This window comes from Ailuropoda melanoleuca, chromosome 12, assembly GCF_002007445.2.
Source record: "Ailuropoda melanoleuca isolate Jingjing chromosome 12, ASM200744v2, whole genome shotgun sequence".
Taxonomy (NCBI): domain Eukaryota; kingdom Metazoa; phylum Chordata; class Mammalia; order Carnivora; family Ursidae; genus Ailuropoda; species Ailuropoda melanoleuca.
In genome coordinates this window covers 26,795,380-26,813,485 of record NC_048229.1, presented here as the reverse complement: position 1 = coordinate 26,813,485, position 18,106 = coordinate 26,795,380, and the positions used below count along the sequence as shown (strand labels likewise).

Below are 18,106 nucleotides of genomic sequence, written 5' to 3'. Positions count from 1 at the left end.
GCCGGGATCACGCCCTGAGCCGAAGGCAGACGCTTAACCGCTGTGCCACCCAGGCGCCCCCAAAAAAAATTTTTTTAAAGAATTCATTATCCTCTTACTCTCCTGGCTTTAGGGAAACAAATTCATCACTGATATTTTCAACATCTGTTGAGAAAATAAGCATTTGAAAATGCATTGGAAATAAAAGCACAAGCTGAGAACATTTTATTCCATCAAAAAAAAATTTTTAAGGCATTAGAATGTGGAGAGAGGGTATACATGTTGCATCTGGCTCAGATACGGCCTGAAAGGGCACTGCCTGGTTCTGTCTTTACTTAAAAATGCGATGTTTTGTTCAGTGTGGATGTTTTCGCATTGATTTTGATTGTGTTAGATACTGCATTGACACATCACTAATGGGGATCCCTGCGGTTTGGGGCACCTCGCCTAAAAGTAGCTCGCACTTTACTCCCCACCCCAATCCCAGCCCCTGGGTCTCGGGGTTCTCTGTCATCATCATCCCCCTCCTCACCCTCCTGGGGCCCCCAGGCCGCAGGTGCAGCCGCCCCCCACACCCCTCCAGGCACCTGTAGCGACCAGCTCCAACCGGTCGCTGGGAGGAGACCAGCGGCTCCNGGGATGTGGGTCTCTAACCCCCCCAGCTTTATCAAGATATAATTGGTGCACAACCCTGTGTAAATTTAAGGTGTGTGTGTTGATTTGATATTTCTGTATCACAACATGATTTCACATAAGTACCGTTTCTTTTTTGTGGTGAGAACATTTAGAATGTTGTGCAACAAGGTGTTATTGACTATAATCACCATCCTATGGGGACACCTGGGTGTCTCAGTTGGTGAAGCATCTGCCTTGAGCTCAGATCGTGATCCCAGAGTCCTGGGATCGAGTCCCCGCATCGGGCTCTTTGCTCAGCGGGAAGTCTGCTTCTCCCTCTCCCTCTGCCCCTCCCTCAGTTCATGCACGCACTCTCTCTCTCAAATACATAAATAAAATCTTTAAAAAAAGAAATCACCGTGCTGTACATTAGATCTGGAAGGGATCTATTGCATTGTATCCTGTCTAGAGATCACCAGCGGTGTTAATCATGGATTTACCACTGTTTTAACTTTCTGTTTAGATCAATATTCTGTAATTACATATCGACTATGCAAATGTTATTCATACCTGAGGAGTCTAGTACTGTACCTGTGTATTTTTCCTGTTTCTTGTCCCTAGAATCAATATTTGGCTTAGTGCCATCTGCATACTTTTCCTTGACCCTATGTCTAATTCTTTCCACAGTTCCAAATACCGCCCTGTGTAATTTCACACACCTCTCAAACTGCATAATCGATAAATTCCACTCTCTCCCTTGGAGGTGCTTCCCCCCATTTTGCCGTCTACCTTCTCTAGGTTGAACAACTGCCTTCTTTCTCTCAAGCTGACTTTTTTTTTTTAATTATGTTCAGTTAGCCAACATATGGCACATCATTAGTTTCCTTAACGTTTTTGCTGGGTTGGTAGCTTTACCTGTTTTAGTCTCGCTAGGGTTGCCAGATTTAGCAAATAAAAACATAGGACTCCCATTTAAATATAAATTTCAGATAAGCAATGAAATTTTTTTTTGCATACTATGACCCTTGAGTTATAATGGGATATTCTAGGCTTAAAAAATCATTGCTTGTTTATCTGAAATTAAATTTCACTGAGCATGCTGTATTTTACCTGGTAGCTTTTATCCTTACACACACACACACGTGCACGCACACACGCACATGTGCACACACACTAGAAGTAGGAGTTACTGTCTCCATTATAAACATAAGGAAACTGAACAGAGAGGCTAAGCAGTTTCTTTCAGCTCACACAGCTAAGAAGTTGCTGAACCTGGATCATCCCTGACTCCAGGGCTCAGGGGGGACACACTTGTCTCTGACCCCCTCTGAACCTCTGTCTACACCAGGTTCCGCTCCCTGTACCCAAGCTTTACCCGCATCTTTGTCCACTGCCCAACACAGCCCCGCCTTGGTCCTTTCGTGGGTTTCCATCCAACCTTGTAACGTGACTAGAAATACTGGTGCCACTCTGAGCCCTTCCTGGATGGGCGTGAATCACCACAGTCCTTGTGGTCAGGGCCCATTATTAGCCCCATTTCATAGATCAGACTTTGGAGACCATCCTGTCCGCCGTCCTACAGCTGGTGGGAGGTAGACCATCACNTTCCAACACCAGCAGCATATGCTATGATAAAGAATGTGAACTTGGCACTAAACTCTTGAGTTTATCCGAGCCCTAGAGGTGTGACTTAAACAAGTTCCTCAATCCCCCTGGGCCTCAGCTTTCTCCTCTGTAAAATGGGAGTATGAACAGGCCGTTCTGGTAACTGAGCAAAGGGCTGCTAAGCAAACACAGAGTGGTGTCTAGCCCCCAGCAAGTGCCGCACGAGCGCGTGTGAATGAATGACTGACGGGTGGTTTGTGCTCGTGGCGTGTTTTCTTATCCCCATAGCACAGCTCTTCCTTCCTGCTTGGCCCCCGGGAGCGTCCGTCCTTCTGCATAAATAAGGGAACCGTGCAGGCAGTAAGCGCACATAATCCCACCACCGGTCCTGCTAGGAGAGGCTCTGCTCCAGCCTTGCTGAGGAATCTCTGACACAGAGACACTGTGCGTCTAGGGCGCACAACGTGATGATCTGACGGAGACACACTGTGAACTGACCACCGCAGCCACGAACCCGTCCACTGCTCACTTCGGTTGTTCTGGTGTTTGCTTTGGTGAAAATGCTTAAGATCTACTCTCTCAGCACATTTCCGAAGTATTATTGCCTGAAATCACCGTGTTGTGCCTTCGATCCCCAGAACTTGTTCCTCTTACAACTAGAAGCTTGTACTCCGTCCACCTATCTCCCCGTTTCCCCCACCCCCAGCGCCAGCAGTCACCACTCTACCCTCTGCCTCAACGAGTTCGACTTTTCTAGATTCCACATATAAGTGAGATCGTGCAGTGTTTTCTTTCTGTGTCTGACTTATTTCACTTAGCATGGTGGCCTCACGGTCCACCCGTCTTGTTGCAAAGGGCGGGATTATTTGTTCCTGTGTCGTGAGGTGTGCTGACGTCACCGAGTCCACATAAAAAATGAATGGATGGATGGATGGAAGGAAGGAAAGAAGAAAGAGAGGGAGAGGGAGAAAGAAGGGAAGAAGAAAGAAAGAAAGAAAGAAAGAAAGAAAGAAAGAAAGAAAGAAAGAAAGAAGAAAGAGAAAAGAAAAAGAAAGAAAGAAAAGAAAAAAAGAAAGATGTATAGAGACAAAGTTGCAGCCAAAACTAGAAGACCCGTTTATTTCCCAACCCAGCCAAGAAGAGACTAGAACAGAATAGCAGAGAAACACCATCCCCCTGGGTCCCAGCCAGGTCCCAGCCCCTGTTTTCCCAGCCAACAAATGAAGGGGCTCTCATAGGTCAGCGATTGCCCTGAAAGTCATTTCTGATGCAATTTTTTTTAACATTCTTAGTCTCCTAGCCCACTGCCTATCCTCCAGCGTTTCCCAGATCAACCCTCAGGACTCACCCAGACAGAGAAGGGCAGGCAGGGATGGGGCCATGGTCCTTCAGCCCGTCCAGAGCTCTGCAGCCCAGGCGTGAAGCTGCGGGGGCTGGAGCAGAGTCGCCGGATGTGACGAGGCTATGGCACCCCGTCCTCTCTTTCCCCACAGCCTGGCTTTTTCTCAGTGAGGCTCGTCAAGCTGGAGCCACTCCCTCAGCAGGATGACTTGCACACAAGCTCATGGAAGCTCGTGTATCTCGTGTCACCAGCCCAGGGTCGCACCACGGCTGCCTTTTGAGGCAGAGATGGAATAGTATCTGATGGATCTCATTAACAGAACGCTTTCACGGAGCTTTCCTTTGGAGGGGTGACGTTGAGGTCGTAAGAAATATTCATGCAAGAGTAGCGTGTTCAGTGCACCCCAAAGCCTTGATGAGGCCAAGAGCTTGGCATTGTCACGTAAGCGGGAAGTGACTGGTGTGGCTGGAATTGGGGAGCATGAAGCTGGGACTGAAGAGATTATACAGTCAGATCGGGGTGTCCCAACCTTGGCACTGTTGACCTTTGGAAGCCGGTGACTGTTGGAGTGGGGACGGGCTGTCCTGTGCCTCTTGGAGGCTCGTGGCCCATGGAACACCACTGGGTTAGATCATTCAGGGATTCCGTGGGCAAGATAAACCTGGGTGCACAAATCTGCTTTGGAATCCTACTCACTTTTCAGGCACTATTTTGTTTGACCCTCGCACAAGACTGAGAAACAGGTGGAGCTTAGACCCATCCAGATGGGAAAACCTGAACTTACAAGAACATGTGTTTTTCTAGCTGGAGCTTGGGTGCTGGGAGCTGAGTCATCGATTTGCTCTGGCTTAGCCCACACGCACCTAGGCAATCCCTCTCTTCTGCAATGTATCTCCGCCCTGTGGTTCTCATTTCGGTTCTCCACCTCCAAGGAGCAGCTCTGAAACAGTCCATTCGAATTCATTCATCTCCGCAAAACTTTGTCTCTTGCAAACTGTATATTGTGTTGTAAATCGTGGAATGCCGCAGAAGTCCTTCGTCTTTCCGTTGCACGCTCCACATTTCCAGACCATCCATACGTCTGCGGAATAGTTACTTAATACATTAATCTTCCCACTCTCTCAATAATGGACAGCCACATTATGCCCAAGTATCTCCACTGAACACAACACTGAGTTAAGTGTCACTCTACACGCACCCCTCTGGTCGTACGTGAGAATATCTTTATAAGATGTATCCAGCCGGAAATTGCCAGACCTCGAGTTAGGTGTATCTTCCATTTACTCACTGCCAAATGGCACTCCGTATTCGCTGTACCAGTTCCTTCTCCCACAGCAGTGCAAGAGGGTCCCCAGACCTCCCCACACACCCAAAACCCGGGGTCAGCCAGCCTCCTAATCTTTGCTAGACGGTGCACGAGTTGGCCAGGGTGGCCGAGGTACCACTAACTGAGCAGCAGTTCCTGGTCTCGTGGTTCCGAGATGCAGGTGTCTGCTTGACGGCTGCTTGGGAGAACCAGGAGACCACCTAGCCCGTGTATCTCTTCCAGTTTCCGGCGGTTGCTGGCCATCGTGGGTGCTTGTGGGCTTGTAGATTAATCAACTCCAGTTTCTGCCTCCAGGTTCACATGGTGTTCTCCCTGCGTGCGTGTCTGTGCCCGAATTTCCTTTTTGTCTATAAGGACGGGAGTTATATTGGATTAGGAACCCACCCTACTCCAGTTATGACCTCACCTTATCTTAACTAACTACATCTGCGATGACCCTATTTCCCAAAAAAATGTCCCACTCTGAGTTACTGGTGTTTAGAACTTCAGTGTATGAATTTGGAGGAGACACAGGTCAGCCCACGGCAGATGGGTGTGGACGAATATCACATCATCGTTGTCATCTTCTTGTCTCTGATCCCTCGTGAGGTTGAGCATCTCCTCACACGCTTTCCTGAGCTCGGAGTTTCCCCTCGGTAAATGACTAACGTCTTTCCGGCTTAGAGAATCATTTTTCAACATGCGCATGATCATGCAGCTAGTGGTTGAAGGAGCAGAATTTGAACCCAAGTCAGCTCAGCTACTCCAGTCTGCAGCCTTACCTGATATGCTCTCCCACCAGGGGTCAACCGTCTCTCACTGCCCGCCGTCGTCCACCTTAGCTCCTCCCCTCAGCTATCTCTGTCAATCAGCACACACGCTCAGTTCCCCTCTACGTCTGCCTCGCACTGCGAACCGCCGCTCTGATTCTCGCTGTGCCTGCCGTTAGCTTTCTACTCTACTTCCTTTCGTCAAACTTTATTGAAAAAGTTACTGTCAATACCCACTTCAGAGTCTCTCCTCTCATTCCCACCTTCTTTTAAATTGTGCTCTATTTTTAATTGCTAATTAAAATAATAATGGAAAAGAGAAATTCATCAAAACCAGGAGGGAAAGCATAAATCCCCCTGCAAACACACTCTGCGCCATTCCCCTCCCCTGGAGAAACCCCTCCTGTGGTCAGATTGGTTTTATTTTTATTTTTGTTTTATTTATTATTAACATACAATATATTATTTGTTTCAGGGCTACAGGTCTGTGATTCATCAGTCTTACTCAATACACAGGGCTCCCCACAACACATACCCTCCCCAGTATCCATCACCCAGCCACCCCAGCCCTCCCACCCCCCCCACTCCAGCAACCCTCAGTTTGTTTCCTGAGATTAAGAGTCTCTTATGGTTTGTCTCCCTCTCTGGTTTCATCTTGTTTCATTTTTCCCTCTCTTCCCCTGTGATCCTCAGCCTTGTTTCTCAAATTTCACATATCAGTGAGATCATATGATAATTGTCTTTCTCTGATTGACTTATTTTGCTTACCATAATACCCTCTAGTTCCGGCCACGTCATTGCAAATGGCAAGATTTCTTTTTTTTGATGGCTGCATACTTTTCTGTTGTATATATACACCACATCTTCTCTATCCATTCACCTGTTGATGGACATCTGGGCTCTTTCCATAGTTTGGCTATTGTGGACGTCACTGCTGTAAACATTGGGGTGCAGGGGCCCCTTCGGATCACTACATTTGTGTCTTTGGGGTAAATACCCAGTAGTGCAATTGCTGGGTCATAGAGTAGCTCTATTTCTAACTTTCTGAGGAACCTCCATACTGTTTTCCAAAGTGGCTGCACCAGCTTGCATTCCCACCAACAATGTAACAGGGTTCCCCTTTCTGCACATCCTCTCCAACATCTGTTGTTTCCTGAGTGGTTAATTTGAGCCATTCCGACTGGTGTGAGATGATATCTCATTGTGGTTTTGATTTGTATTTCCCTGATGGTGAGTGACGTGGAGCATTTTTTCCTGTGTCTGTTGGCCATTTGGATGTCTTCTTTGCAGAAATGTCTGTTCACGTCTTCTGCCCATTTCTTGATTGGATTATTTATTCCTTGGTTGTTGAGTTTAATAAGTTCTTTATAGATTTTGGATATTAGCCCTTTATCTGATATGTCATTTTCAAATATCTCGTCCCATTCTGTTGGCTGTCCTTTGGTTTTGTTGACTGTTTCCTTTGCTGTGCAAAAGCTTTTATCTTGATGAAGTCCCAGGAGTTCATTCTTGGCCTTGTTTCCCTTGCCTTTGGCGAAGTGTCTAGGAAGAAGTTCCTGTAGCTGAGGTCAAAGAGGTTGCTGCCTGTGTTCTCCTCAAGGATTTCGAGGGATTCCTGTCTCACATTAGGTCTTTCATCCATTTTGAGTCTATTTTTTTGTATAAAAGTGTAAGAGAGTGGTCCAGTTTCATCCTTCTGCACGTGGCTGTCCGATTGTCCCAACACCATTTGTTGAAGAGACTGTTTTTGGGGGGTTTTTTTTCCATTGGATGCTCTTTCCTGCTTTGTTGAAGATTAGTTGACCATAGAGTTGAGGGCCCATTTCTGGGCTCTCTAATCAGTTCCGTTGATCTGTGTGTGTTTTTTTGTACCAGTACCATACCATCTTGATGATTACAGCTTTGTAATACAGTTTGAAGTCCGGAATTATGATGCTTCCAGCTCTGGTTTTCTTTTTCAACATTCCCCTGGCCATTCAGGGTCTTTCCTGGTTCCATACAAATTTTAGGGTTATTTGTTCCAGCTCTGTGAAAAATGCTGCTGGCATTTTGATAGGGATTACATTGATTGTGTAGGTTGCTCTGGGTAGCATAGACATTTTAACAATGTTTATTCTTCCAATCCATGAGCATGGAATGTTTTTCCATCCTCACTGGGGAAAAACAGAGCTTTTCCCCTAAGGTCAGGGACGTGAAAGGGATGCCCACTCTCACCACTGTTATTCAGCATAGTGCTGGAAGTCGTAGCCTCAGCAATCATGCAACAGAAAGAAATCAAAAGCATCCAAATCAGCAAAGAAGAAGTGAAACTTTCACTCCTTGCAGACGACACAATATTCTATGTAGAAAACTGGAAAGACTCCACCAAAGAATTGCTAGAACTGATTCGTGAATTCAGCAAAGTCACAGGATATAAAATCAATGCACAGAAGTCAGGTGCATTTCTATACACTAACAATGAGGCAGAAGAAAGAGAAATCAAGGAATCGATCCCATTGCAATTGCACTAAAATCCATAAGACTCCTGGGAATAAACCTAACCAAAGAGGTAAAGGATCTGTAGTCTGAAAACTATAGAACACTAATGGAAGAAATTGAGGAAGCCACAAAGAAATGGAAAAACATTCCAGCTCATCTCTTAACTCAGGCAGAAGACCTGGAGGGCACAGCATCCCATGAAGGGAACGAAACTACCCCCTCCAGCAATAAAAACCCCATGTGACTGACCTCAAGGCAATGATCAAACTGACCTTTACTGCAGCGTGTCCCCACCAACCTTGTCCCGCATTTCCCTTACATACGCCTGGAAGTATTCTCAGTGCTCTGCAAACAGTCTTTCCAAGATATTAGTCCACTGTCTTCCTGGTGTCGGCCTCCCTGAAGTAAATTCTTTTCCCGTTTTCCCACCGCTTGTGTCTCTGCCTTTGGATTTTGTCTGCAGGGAGCGGCTGAACCTGGTCTTCTAGGGACCCTTGGAACCAATATTGGAATTCACCTTGCCTGCTGAATAATGACCTTCTTTGGCTCCCAAGACCCCACACTCTTGGTTTCTGTCCCGCACACGCTGGCTCAGTCTGGTTTGTAGTTCCCTCTCATCTCCAAGCCACTATACTTTGGGACGCCTCTGGGCTGCGTCCTTCAGTCTATTTCTCCTTTCTGTGTGTGCTCACTCCTGGGTTGTCCGCACACCGCTGTCCTCCATCCGTGCATAAGTATCTGTCTATCCATGAACACTCATGCATATACTTGTATGATAACACACACGTAATACAACCACTCACCAGAACTCCAGCCCAGTTCATCCAGCCGTGAACTTCCCACATACCCTGGGAATTTCCAACTAATTGGGTCCAAATTAGAGCCCCTGATAAATTCCAAAAGACCTAGTCCAACTTAGTCTTCCCTGTCGATTTGAGAATAACTAGCATTCCTTGGCATGATTACTGACTGGCTTCTCTCCACTGCTGGTGTCCTATTTGAAAATGAGCCATGGGGTCCATGTTCTTACCACCCGCACTGCTGATGCCACCGCAGGCTGAGAAACCATCCCCCTCACTGGAACCAAATTACACCTTGATCTTGGTGTGTCCCCTTCCTCCACAAAGCTCCCCAGTGGTTCCCATGCCCCCATTCAAACCCTGGAGACTGCGATCCTGTTTAAGAAGTCATGGTAACTCACTTCTCCACTTGCAGCCCCCATCTTGTTCTGAGTAACATCTTTCCCTCCTCTACCAGACTCTTGGATGCCTGAGCCGTTAAGCCTCGGACCTCATCCCCCACGATATTCTCACCCATGGCCAGTCCTCCAGACATACTGGCCTGCGTGTAGATGACCAGCCCGGTGGGTTCCACGTCGGCATTTGTTCCCTGCATGGAAAGATGTTCCCTCCAAAAGCTCCTGCCTCCCTCCCACCTCCAGACTTTACTGCGGTGTCCACATGGGAATGCCGTCCTCCACGGCACCTCTCCCCAGACACGCGCTCTCTGGGCCTCCTTCCTACTTCATGTTTCTCTTTAGCATTAAACACCTTCTAACATAGTCTATAGTTTGGTTACCTATTTTGTTAACATTATTTTCCTTCAATTAGAGGGCAGACATTTCTGGGTATTCAAAACCTTTTCCCAGCACGTAGTACAACGCTGAAGTCACATCAAGGGCTCCATGTATCTGGAATTGGAGGAATTAACTTACCTCTTGGAGGAGTTCTAAGATTAAAGTGAGATAATGCGGGGCGCCTGGGTGGCACAGCGGTTAAGCGTCTGCCTTCAGCTCAGGGCGTGATCCCAGCGTTTTGGGATCGAGTCCCACATCAGGCTCCTCCGCTATGAGCCTGCTTCTTCCTCTCCCATTCCCCCTGCTTGTGTTCCCTCTCTCGCTGGCTGTCTCTATCTCTGTCGAATAAATAAATAAAATCTTTAAAAGTAAATAAATAAATAAAGTGAGATAATGGATGCAAAAGCTGAGAATAGCGTGAGGCAGGGGGAAAACCTCAATAAATGTGACGTGGCCATTGTTAACATTACACAATGATACCTAATCCGAGGAAAGTGCTGTTTTCTGCACTTGACAGGCATTGTGTCTTAACTGTTGCCACACTCTGTGACCATTCCATCTTATAAAGGAGGAACTCAGGACTCAAACACAGGAAATTTCTTGCAGAAAGTCACAGAACCACCAAATGTTGGGATCGTTGGGGTCTTTGTTCTGCTTCAGGTCTGTCTCCTGAGCAAAGGCACTGTGCTTGTGAGCTGACCCCTATCCTTAGGGAAGGGAGCTGGGAGCAGCCAAGATGATGGCAGATGGAAAAGGACACACAGCACATCCAGTAAGTGACGGTCTCACATTCACCGGGGGACATGAGGCCTGTGCAAACTCCCCAGCTCTCTGTATCTGCATTGTAAGTGCCAACCTCAGCTGTGTTTCCTCCCGACATTATGAAAGGACTGGAGGTCCCCTTCTTGACTCATCTATGCCGATAAGAAAGAAGCAGGCATCGGGAAGCTTTCTGGAGAAGGGAAACAACTTTCCACCAAAAATGGGCACAACGATGAAGAATTTAAAACTTAGACATAAATAAAATGAAGAGTGTTAGTGGGATGACGCAGGTTGAAAGCTGGGGCTCCAAAGTCGCTCGAGCTCAACCCACGTCAGAACTGCTTAGGAGGCAGGGATGTACTGTATGGTGACTAACATAATATAAAAAAAAAAAAAACTGCTTAGGAGGGAAAGGGAAGAAAGACTCACCATGCTGAGCCCAAACCCTTTGTTCCAGACAAAACACTGAAATAGAGAAAGACCTGGTAAGAGATGTCTACCCTACAAACCAGTGATCCCCAAACACCTGATCCCGGGCACCAGACCTAGGTCCAATAGGAGAACAGTGACACTACAGGTGATCTCTCGCTAACTAACTGGACCCAGGACTTCCCAGAGGAAGAGTCCCATGGAAGGAACCCAGCTAAGGAAGCTCAGTATCTGCATTCTCCTGCATAACCCCCCCTGGAAGCACTCACCACGTTCCAGCAGGAAAATGAGTGCGGGGGACATGGCGGTACTCAGCCCACACCTCCCTCATGCAGCCCGCCAACCGGACCAGCAGTGTTCCCGGGAGGACACACCCATGGATGAGCCGCCTGGAGCTTTGAGCCTTCACACAAGGTGACGGATATCTGCTAAACAGGAAAGGGAACCGCTAAGAAAAAAAAAATGTGTGAGATACACTTTCTACAATGAATCACTGGTATTTTTCAGATGAGGTAAGAATCCCTGCTTTTTCCACTCTCATTCATTTCATTTGCTGAAGTTGTTCACCTGCTTGGGAAGATTTTTATCCTGAATGGCAGATGTCCAACTTTAAAAAAGTCACAGCCAGTCTCTAAGATCTATTTTCATCATTTGTAGAAGAGGGCTATATCGTACCTAATATCATATGCAACAATGAACTCCAAGTGGATCAAACCCTACATGTAAGAGCTAAAATTATAAAACCCTTATCAACATTTCCTTGGTGATTGGGGGACTTTTCTGGTTGCATGCAAATTTAAGGGCTGTTTGTTACAGTTCTTTGAAAAGTGTCCTCGGTATTTTGGTCAGGAGACATTGAAAGTGTAGATTGCTCTGGGTAGCATGGACATTTTAACTATGTTAATTCTTCCGATCTATGAGCATGGAATGTTTTTCCATCTTTTTCTGTCTTCCTCAATGTCTTTCAAGTGTGATCTGTAGTTTCTAGAATATAGGTCCTTTACGTCTCTGGTTAAGTTAATTCCAAGATAACATATGATTTTTGGTGCTATTGTAAATGGAATGGATTCCCTAATTTCTCTTTCTTCAGTCTCATTGTTCGTGTATAGAAATGCAACTGACTTCTGAGCATTGATTTTGTATCCCTCTACATTACTGAATTGCTCTATAACTTCTATAAGTTTGGGGGTGGATTCCTTTGGGTTTTCCATATAGAGTATCATGTCATCTGCGAAGAGAGACATTTTGATTTCTTCTCTGCCGATTTGGATACCTTTGATCCCTTTGTGTCTTCTGATTGCTGTTGCAAGGACTTCTAGTACTATGTTGAATAATAGTGGCGAGAGTGGGCATCCTTGTCATGTTCCTGATCTTAAGGGAAGAGCTTCCAGCTTTTCCCCATTGAGAATGATATTTGCTGTAGGCTTTTCCTAGATGGTTTTTATGAGATTGAGGAATGTACCCTCTATCCCTACACTCTGAAGGGTTTTTATCAGGAAAGGATGCTGTATTTTGTCAAACAAAGCTGGGGGCATCACAATGCCGGATTTCGAGCTGTACTACAAAGCTGTGATCACAAAGACAGCATGGTACTGGCACAAAAACAGACACATGGACCAATGGAACAGAATAGAGAACCCAGAAATGGACCCTCGGCTCTTTGGCAACTAATTTTGGCAAAGCAGGAAAAAACATCCAGTGGAAAAAAGACAGTCTCTTCAATAAATGGTGCTGGGAAAATTAGACAGCTATATGCAAAAGAATGAAACTTGACCACTCTCTCACACCATACACAAACATAAACTTCAAATGGATGAAAGACCTCGATGTGAGACAGGAATCCATCAAAATCCTAGAGGAGAACATAGGCTGCAATCTTTTTGACATCAGCCACAGCAACTTTTTTCATGACACATCTCCAAAGGCAAGAGAAACAAAAGAACAAATGAATGTGTGGGACTTCATCAAGATAAAAAGCTTCTGCACAGCCAAGGAAACAGTCAAAAAAACGAAGAGGCAGCCCACGGAATGGGAGAAGATATTTGCAAATGACACTACAGATAAAAGACTGGTATCCAAGATCTACAAAGAACTTCTCAAACTAAATACATGAGAAACAAATAATCAAATTTAAAAAATGGGCAGAAGATATGAACAGACGCTTTTCCAATGAAGACATACAAATGGCTAACAGACACATGAAAAAATGTTCAACATCATTAGCCATCAGGGAAATTCAAATCAAAACCACATTGAGATACCACCTTACACCAGTTAGAATGGCAAAAATGGACAAGGAAGGAAACAACAAACGTTGGAGAGGATGTGGAGAAAGGGGATCCCTCTTACACTGTTGGTGGGAATGCAAGTTAGTGCAGCCACTGTGGAAACAATGTGGAGGTCCCTCAAAAAGTTAAAAATTGAGCTACCCTATGACCCAGCAATTGCTACTGGGTATTTACCCCAAAGATACAGACGTAGTGAGGAGAAGGGCCATATGCACCCCAATGTTCATAGCAGCATTGACCAAATAGCTAAATTGTGGAAGGAGCTGAGATGCCCTTCAACAGATGAATGGATAAAGTGGTCCATCAGAAAGAACAATTACCCAACATTTGCAGCAACACGGATGGTACTGGAGGAGATTATGCTAGGTGAAATAAGTCAAGCAGAGAAAGACAATTTATCATATTGGTTCACTCATGGAACATAAGAATAGCAGGAAGATCGGTAGGAGAAGGAAGGCAAGAATGAACGGGGGTAAACAGAAGGGGAAATGAACCACGAGACTGTGGACTCTGGGAAACAAACTGAGGGCTACAGAGGGGAGGGTGTGGGGGAATGGGATAGGCCAGTGATGGGTAGTAAGGAGGGCTCGTACTGCATGGTGCACCGGGCGTTATACGCAAATAATGAATCATGGAACACTACATCAAAAACTAAGGATATACTGTATGGTGACTAACATAGCATAATAAAAAATTATTTAAAAAAAAACCCTTAGAAGAAAACATAGGACAAAAGACACAATTATTTCTTAGATATGACACCAGAGGCAGAGGTAACTAAAAGGCAAAGGACTTCATTTATATTAAATACTTTTGTCCATCAAAGGACACTATCAACCAAGTGAAAAGTCACCCCAAAAGATGGGAGAACATATTTCATATTTCTGATATATCTGTATGTTGTGTGTGTGTATATATATATACATAAATGATAAGGCATTAATATCCAGAATATGTAGATAACTCCTAAAACTCAACAACAAAAGAGCAAACAACCCAATTCCAAGATGGGCCAGGGACTCAAATAGACACTTCCCCAAAGCAGATGTACAAATGACCAATAAATGCTTGAAAAGATGCTCAGCATTGCCAATCATTAGGAAATGCAAAGAAAATCCACAATAAGTGGGGCGCCTGAGTGGCACAGCGGTTGGGCGTCTGCCTTCGGCTCAGGGCATGAACCCAGCGTTATGGGATCGAGCCCCACATCAGGCTCCTCCGCTATGAGCCTGCTTCTTCCTCTCCCACTCCCCCTGCTTGTGTTCCCTCTCTTGCTGGCTGTCTCTATCTCTGTCAAATCAATAAATAAAATCTTAAAAAAAAAAAAAAAGAAAATCCACAATAAGATGTCAGCCCGTGTCTATTAGAATAACTACTATCAAAAAAGATAAAGAAAAACAAGTGTTGGTGAGGATGTGGATCTTAGTTTCCAAGTGTTTGAGTTTCTTCCAAATTTTTCCTTGTGATTGAGTTCCAGTTTCAAAGCGTTGTGGTCTGAAACATGCAGGGAATAATCTCAGTCTTTTGGTATCAGTTGAGACCTGTTCTGTGACCCAGTATATGGTCTATTCTGGAGAAGGTTCCATGTGCATTTGAAAAGAACGAGTGTTCTGTTGTTCTGGGGTGGAGTGTTCTGTGTATATCTATGAGGTCCTTCTGGTCCAGTGTGTCATTCAAAGCTCTTTTTCTTTGTTGATTTTCTGTTTGGTGATCTGTCTATTGCTGATAGTGGAGTGTTGAGGTCCCCTACTTTTAACGTATTATTATCTATACGTCTCTTTATTCTGGTTAAGAGTTGGCTTGTGTATCTTGCTGCTCCCCTGTTGGGGGCATATATATTTATAATTGTCATATCCACTTGTTGGATACATCCTTTAGGAATAATATAAGTGTCCTTCTGTATCTCTAACTACCATCTTTAGTTTAAAATCTAATGTGTCTGATATGAGAATTGCTATCCCAGCTTTGTTTTGAGGTCCATTGACATGAAAAATGGTTCTCCATCCCTTCACTTTCAGTCTGGATGTATCTTTAGGTTCAAAATGAGTCCCTTTTAGACAGCAAATGGATGGGTCATGTCTTTTTATCCAATCTGCAACCCTGTGGCGTTTTATGGGAGCATTTAGGCCATTCACATTGAGAGTGATTATTGAGAGATATGATTTTAACGATGTCATGTTACCTGTGAAGTCTTTGTTTCTATATATTGTGAATTTCAGTTCTGTATCACTCTTGGGGTCTTTTTACTTTTATAGAAACCCCCCCTTAATATCTCCTGTAGGGCTCGTTTGGTGGTTATGAATTCCTTCAGTTTCTGCCGATCCTGGAAGCTCCTTGTCTCTCCATCGATTCTGAGTGACAGCCTTGCTGGGTAAAGAACATCCTTGGCTGCATGTTCTTCTGAGTTAGTGCTCTGAATATGTCTTGCCAGCCCTTTCTGGCCTGCCAGGTCTCTGTAGACAGGTCTGACGTTATTCCGATGTTCCTCCCTCCGTAGGTGGGGATTCTCTTCCCCCTGGCTGCTTTCAAGATTTTATCCTTGGATCTAAGATTTGCAAATTGTACTGAAATTAGCACTGTTAGTGGGAATGTAAAATAGTACAGTCCTTGTGAAACACAGTATGGTAGTTCCTAAAAACTTTTCAATTTATCCTATGATAAAGCAATTCCACTTCAGGGTATATACCAAAAAGAACTGAACAGGGTCTCAGAGATGTGTCTGTACCCCCATATTCACAGCACCTTTATTCATATAGCTAAACCATGGAGTCAACCTGTGTCCATCAACAGATACATGGGTAAACAAAATGTGGAATATACATACAATGGAATATTATTCAGCCTTCAAAAGGAAGGAAGTACTTTGCTACAATACGGATGAACCTTGATGACCTTATGCTAAAGGAACGAAACCGATTACAAAAAGACAAATACCGTACGAATGCATTTACGTGAGGAGCCTCGAGTAATCAAAGTTATGGATTCAGAAAGTAGAATGGTGATTGCCAAGGGCTGGACAGAGGAGGGAATGGGAAGTTACTGTTTCATGGGTATCGAGTTTTGGTTTTGCAAGATGAAAAGAGTTCTGGAGAGGGATGGTGGTGATGGTCGCACAATGTGAATGTGCTTAATGCCACCGGACTTTACCTTTAAAATTGGTTAAGATGCTGAATTTTATATAACCCCATTTTACAATTTTAAAACTTGAGAAAAAGAGAGAGAGAGATACTCTAACATTCAGAGTTACTGTGGAGGATCCAACAGGATGGGAAATGCTCAACCCAACCGCTGAAATCATTGATGAATATTGAAAAGGTTTTAAGGTTCCTGCTACAGGAAGTACGTAATCATTAACTAGCCTTGCCTTTCCGCAAAGCAACAGAGAGAGGATAAAATTTACAAAACAGCTCTTTCAGGCAGTGGGTAACATGCACTGTTGGACGGTGATGCCCAAAAGAAGGAAACAAACGAGACAGGCTGTATACTCGTCTATGTTCTGTGCCTGTAAATGTAGGCTGCGGTGATAGCCTATTGTAGAGCTGCTGTCAGAATGGAGTAGAAGCAGGCAGCGTGAGGAAGGTGCAGCCCAGCCTTAGGAGGCAGAGACATGTGAAGGTCAAGGTGACTACTGTGCACAGAGGCGAGGTGGCAGGCTTTATTCTGAGGACGTTACCGTGGTGTGTGGCAGTATTGAAGAAAATGTCCAGGCAGTGGGATGACTCAAGACTATAAGGGGACGGCCATGACCTTGTATCTCCTTTACCCTTGTGGACGATGTGTCCAGAAATCGTTAGTAAATCGTCAACAATGGCTAGAAAAACGCGGGGCTGGGTCTAAGTTGGTGTCACCATCTGACGATGAGAGGGAGGGCTGCAAGAAGGGTCATGGTGCCCTGGGCTGGTGGAGACGAGAGGAGTGTGGTGAGGAAAAGGACAGGGAGAGGGATTCCAGTGGATGTGGAGGGATCAGAAGCCAAGCAGGAAGGACAACAGACCTATGGAGAAATGTCCACAAAGGAAAAGGATTCAGGAATGACATTGAGGCAGCAGTCACATAGAGGCAGATGTCACATAGAGCCCTCGAAGGAAAAAGAGCAAGAATATGATCCGAGATTTGGGGAGTCTGTCCTCCTACCAGAATTGCTGGGACTCTCCACCATCCCATGACACACACAGTTCATGGAGCCCAAGTCCTTTGAGAATTTCTAGATTCCTACATTCTGAAGAGACACTATGAAGAGTTACAGAGACTGCTTAGCCCGGGGGCTCCCTGGCTGCACCTTGAACACCTTCTCTGCTCTTCCAGGCCTCCAGCAGTAGGAGCCCCATGACTAACGGGAGCAGGCCACCAAGGCTTAACCAGATGATGTTCTCCGTTCTGTAATCGGGGGTAATGAGTCTGTGGGGAAAGGAAAGAGAATTTATTTATTTATTTATTTATTTATTTATTTATTTATTTAATTTATTTAAAGATTTTATTTATTTATTTGACAGAGACAGCCAGCGAGAGAGGGAACACAAGCAGGGGGAGTGGGAGAGGAAGAAAGGCTCCTAATGGAGAAGCCTGATGTGGGGCTCGATCCCAGAACGCCGGGATCACGCCCTGAGCTGATGGCAGATGCTTAACGATTGCGCCACCCAGGCGCCTCAAGAAAGAGAATTTAATACAGGGCCAATAGCATATCCATTCAACTCCAAAAACACTACATCAAAAACTAATGATGGACTATACAGTGGCTAACTGAACATAATAATAATAAAAAAAAAGAATACAGGGGCGCCTGGGTGGCACAGCGGTTAAGCGTCTGCCTTCGGCTCAGGGCGTGATCCCGGCGTTATGGGATCGAGCCCCACATCAGGCTCCTCTGCTGTGAGCCTGCTTCTTCCTCTCCCACTCCCCCTGCTTGTGTTCCCTCTCTCGCTGGCTGTCTCTATCTCTGTCAAATAAATAAATAAA

The 18,106-nt window shown here is 45.2% G+C and overlaps 1 protein-coding gene across 1 annotated transcript in view; it reads right to left on the bottom strand.

Moving 5' to 3' along the window:
• The window catches only part of GP6 (glycoprotein VI platelet), a 16,038-nt gene extending 10,927 nt beyond the window's left edge, over positions 1-5,111 (bottom strand). The window contains exons 1-2 of the mRNA XM_034638095.1: positions 4,991-5,111; positions 567-641 (exon numbers count right to left, since the gene is read on the bottom strand). Of these exons, the coding sequence (XP_034493986.1) occupies positions 567-641; positions 4,991-5,111 (196 nt within the window). The remainder of the gene's footprint in view (positions 1-566; positions 642-4,990) is intronic.
• Positions 5,112-18,106: the final 12,995 nt, after the last annotated feature.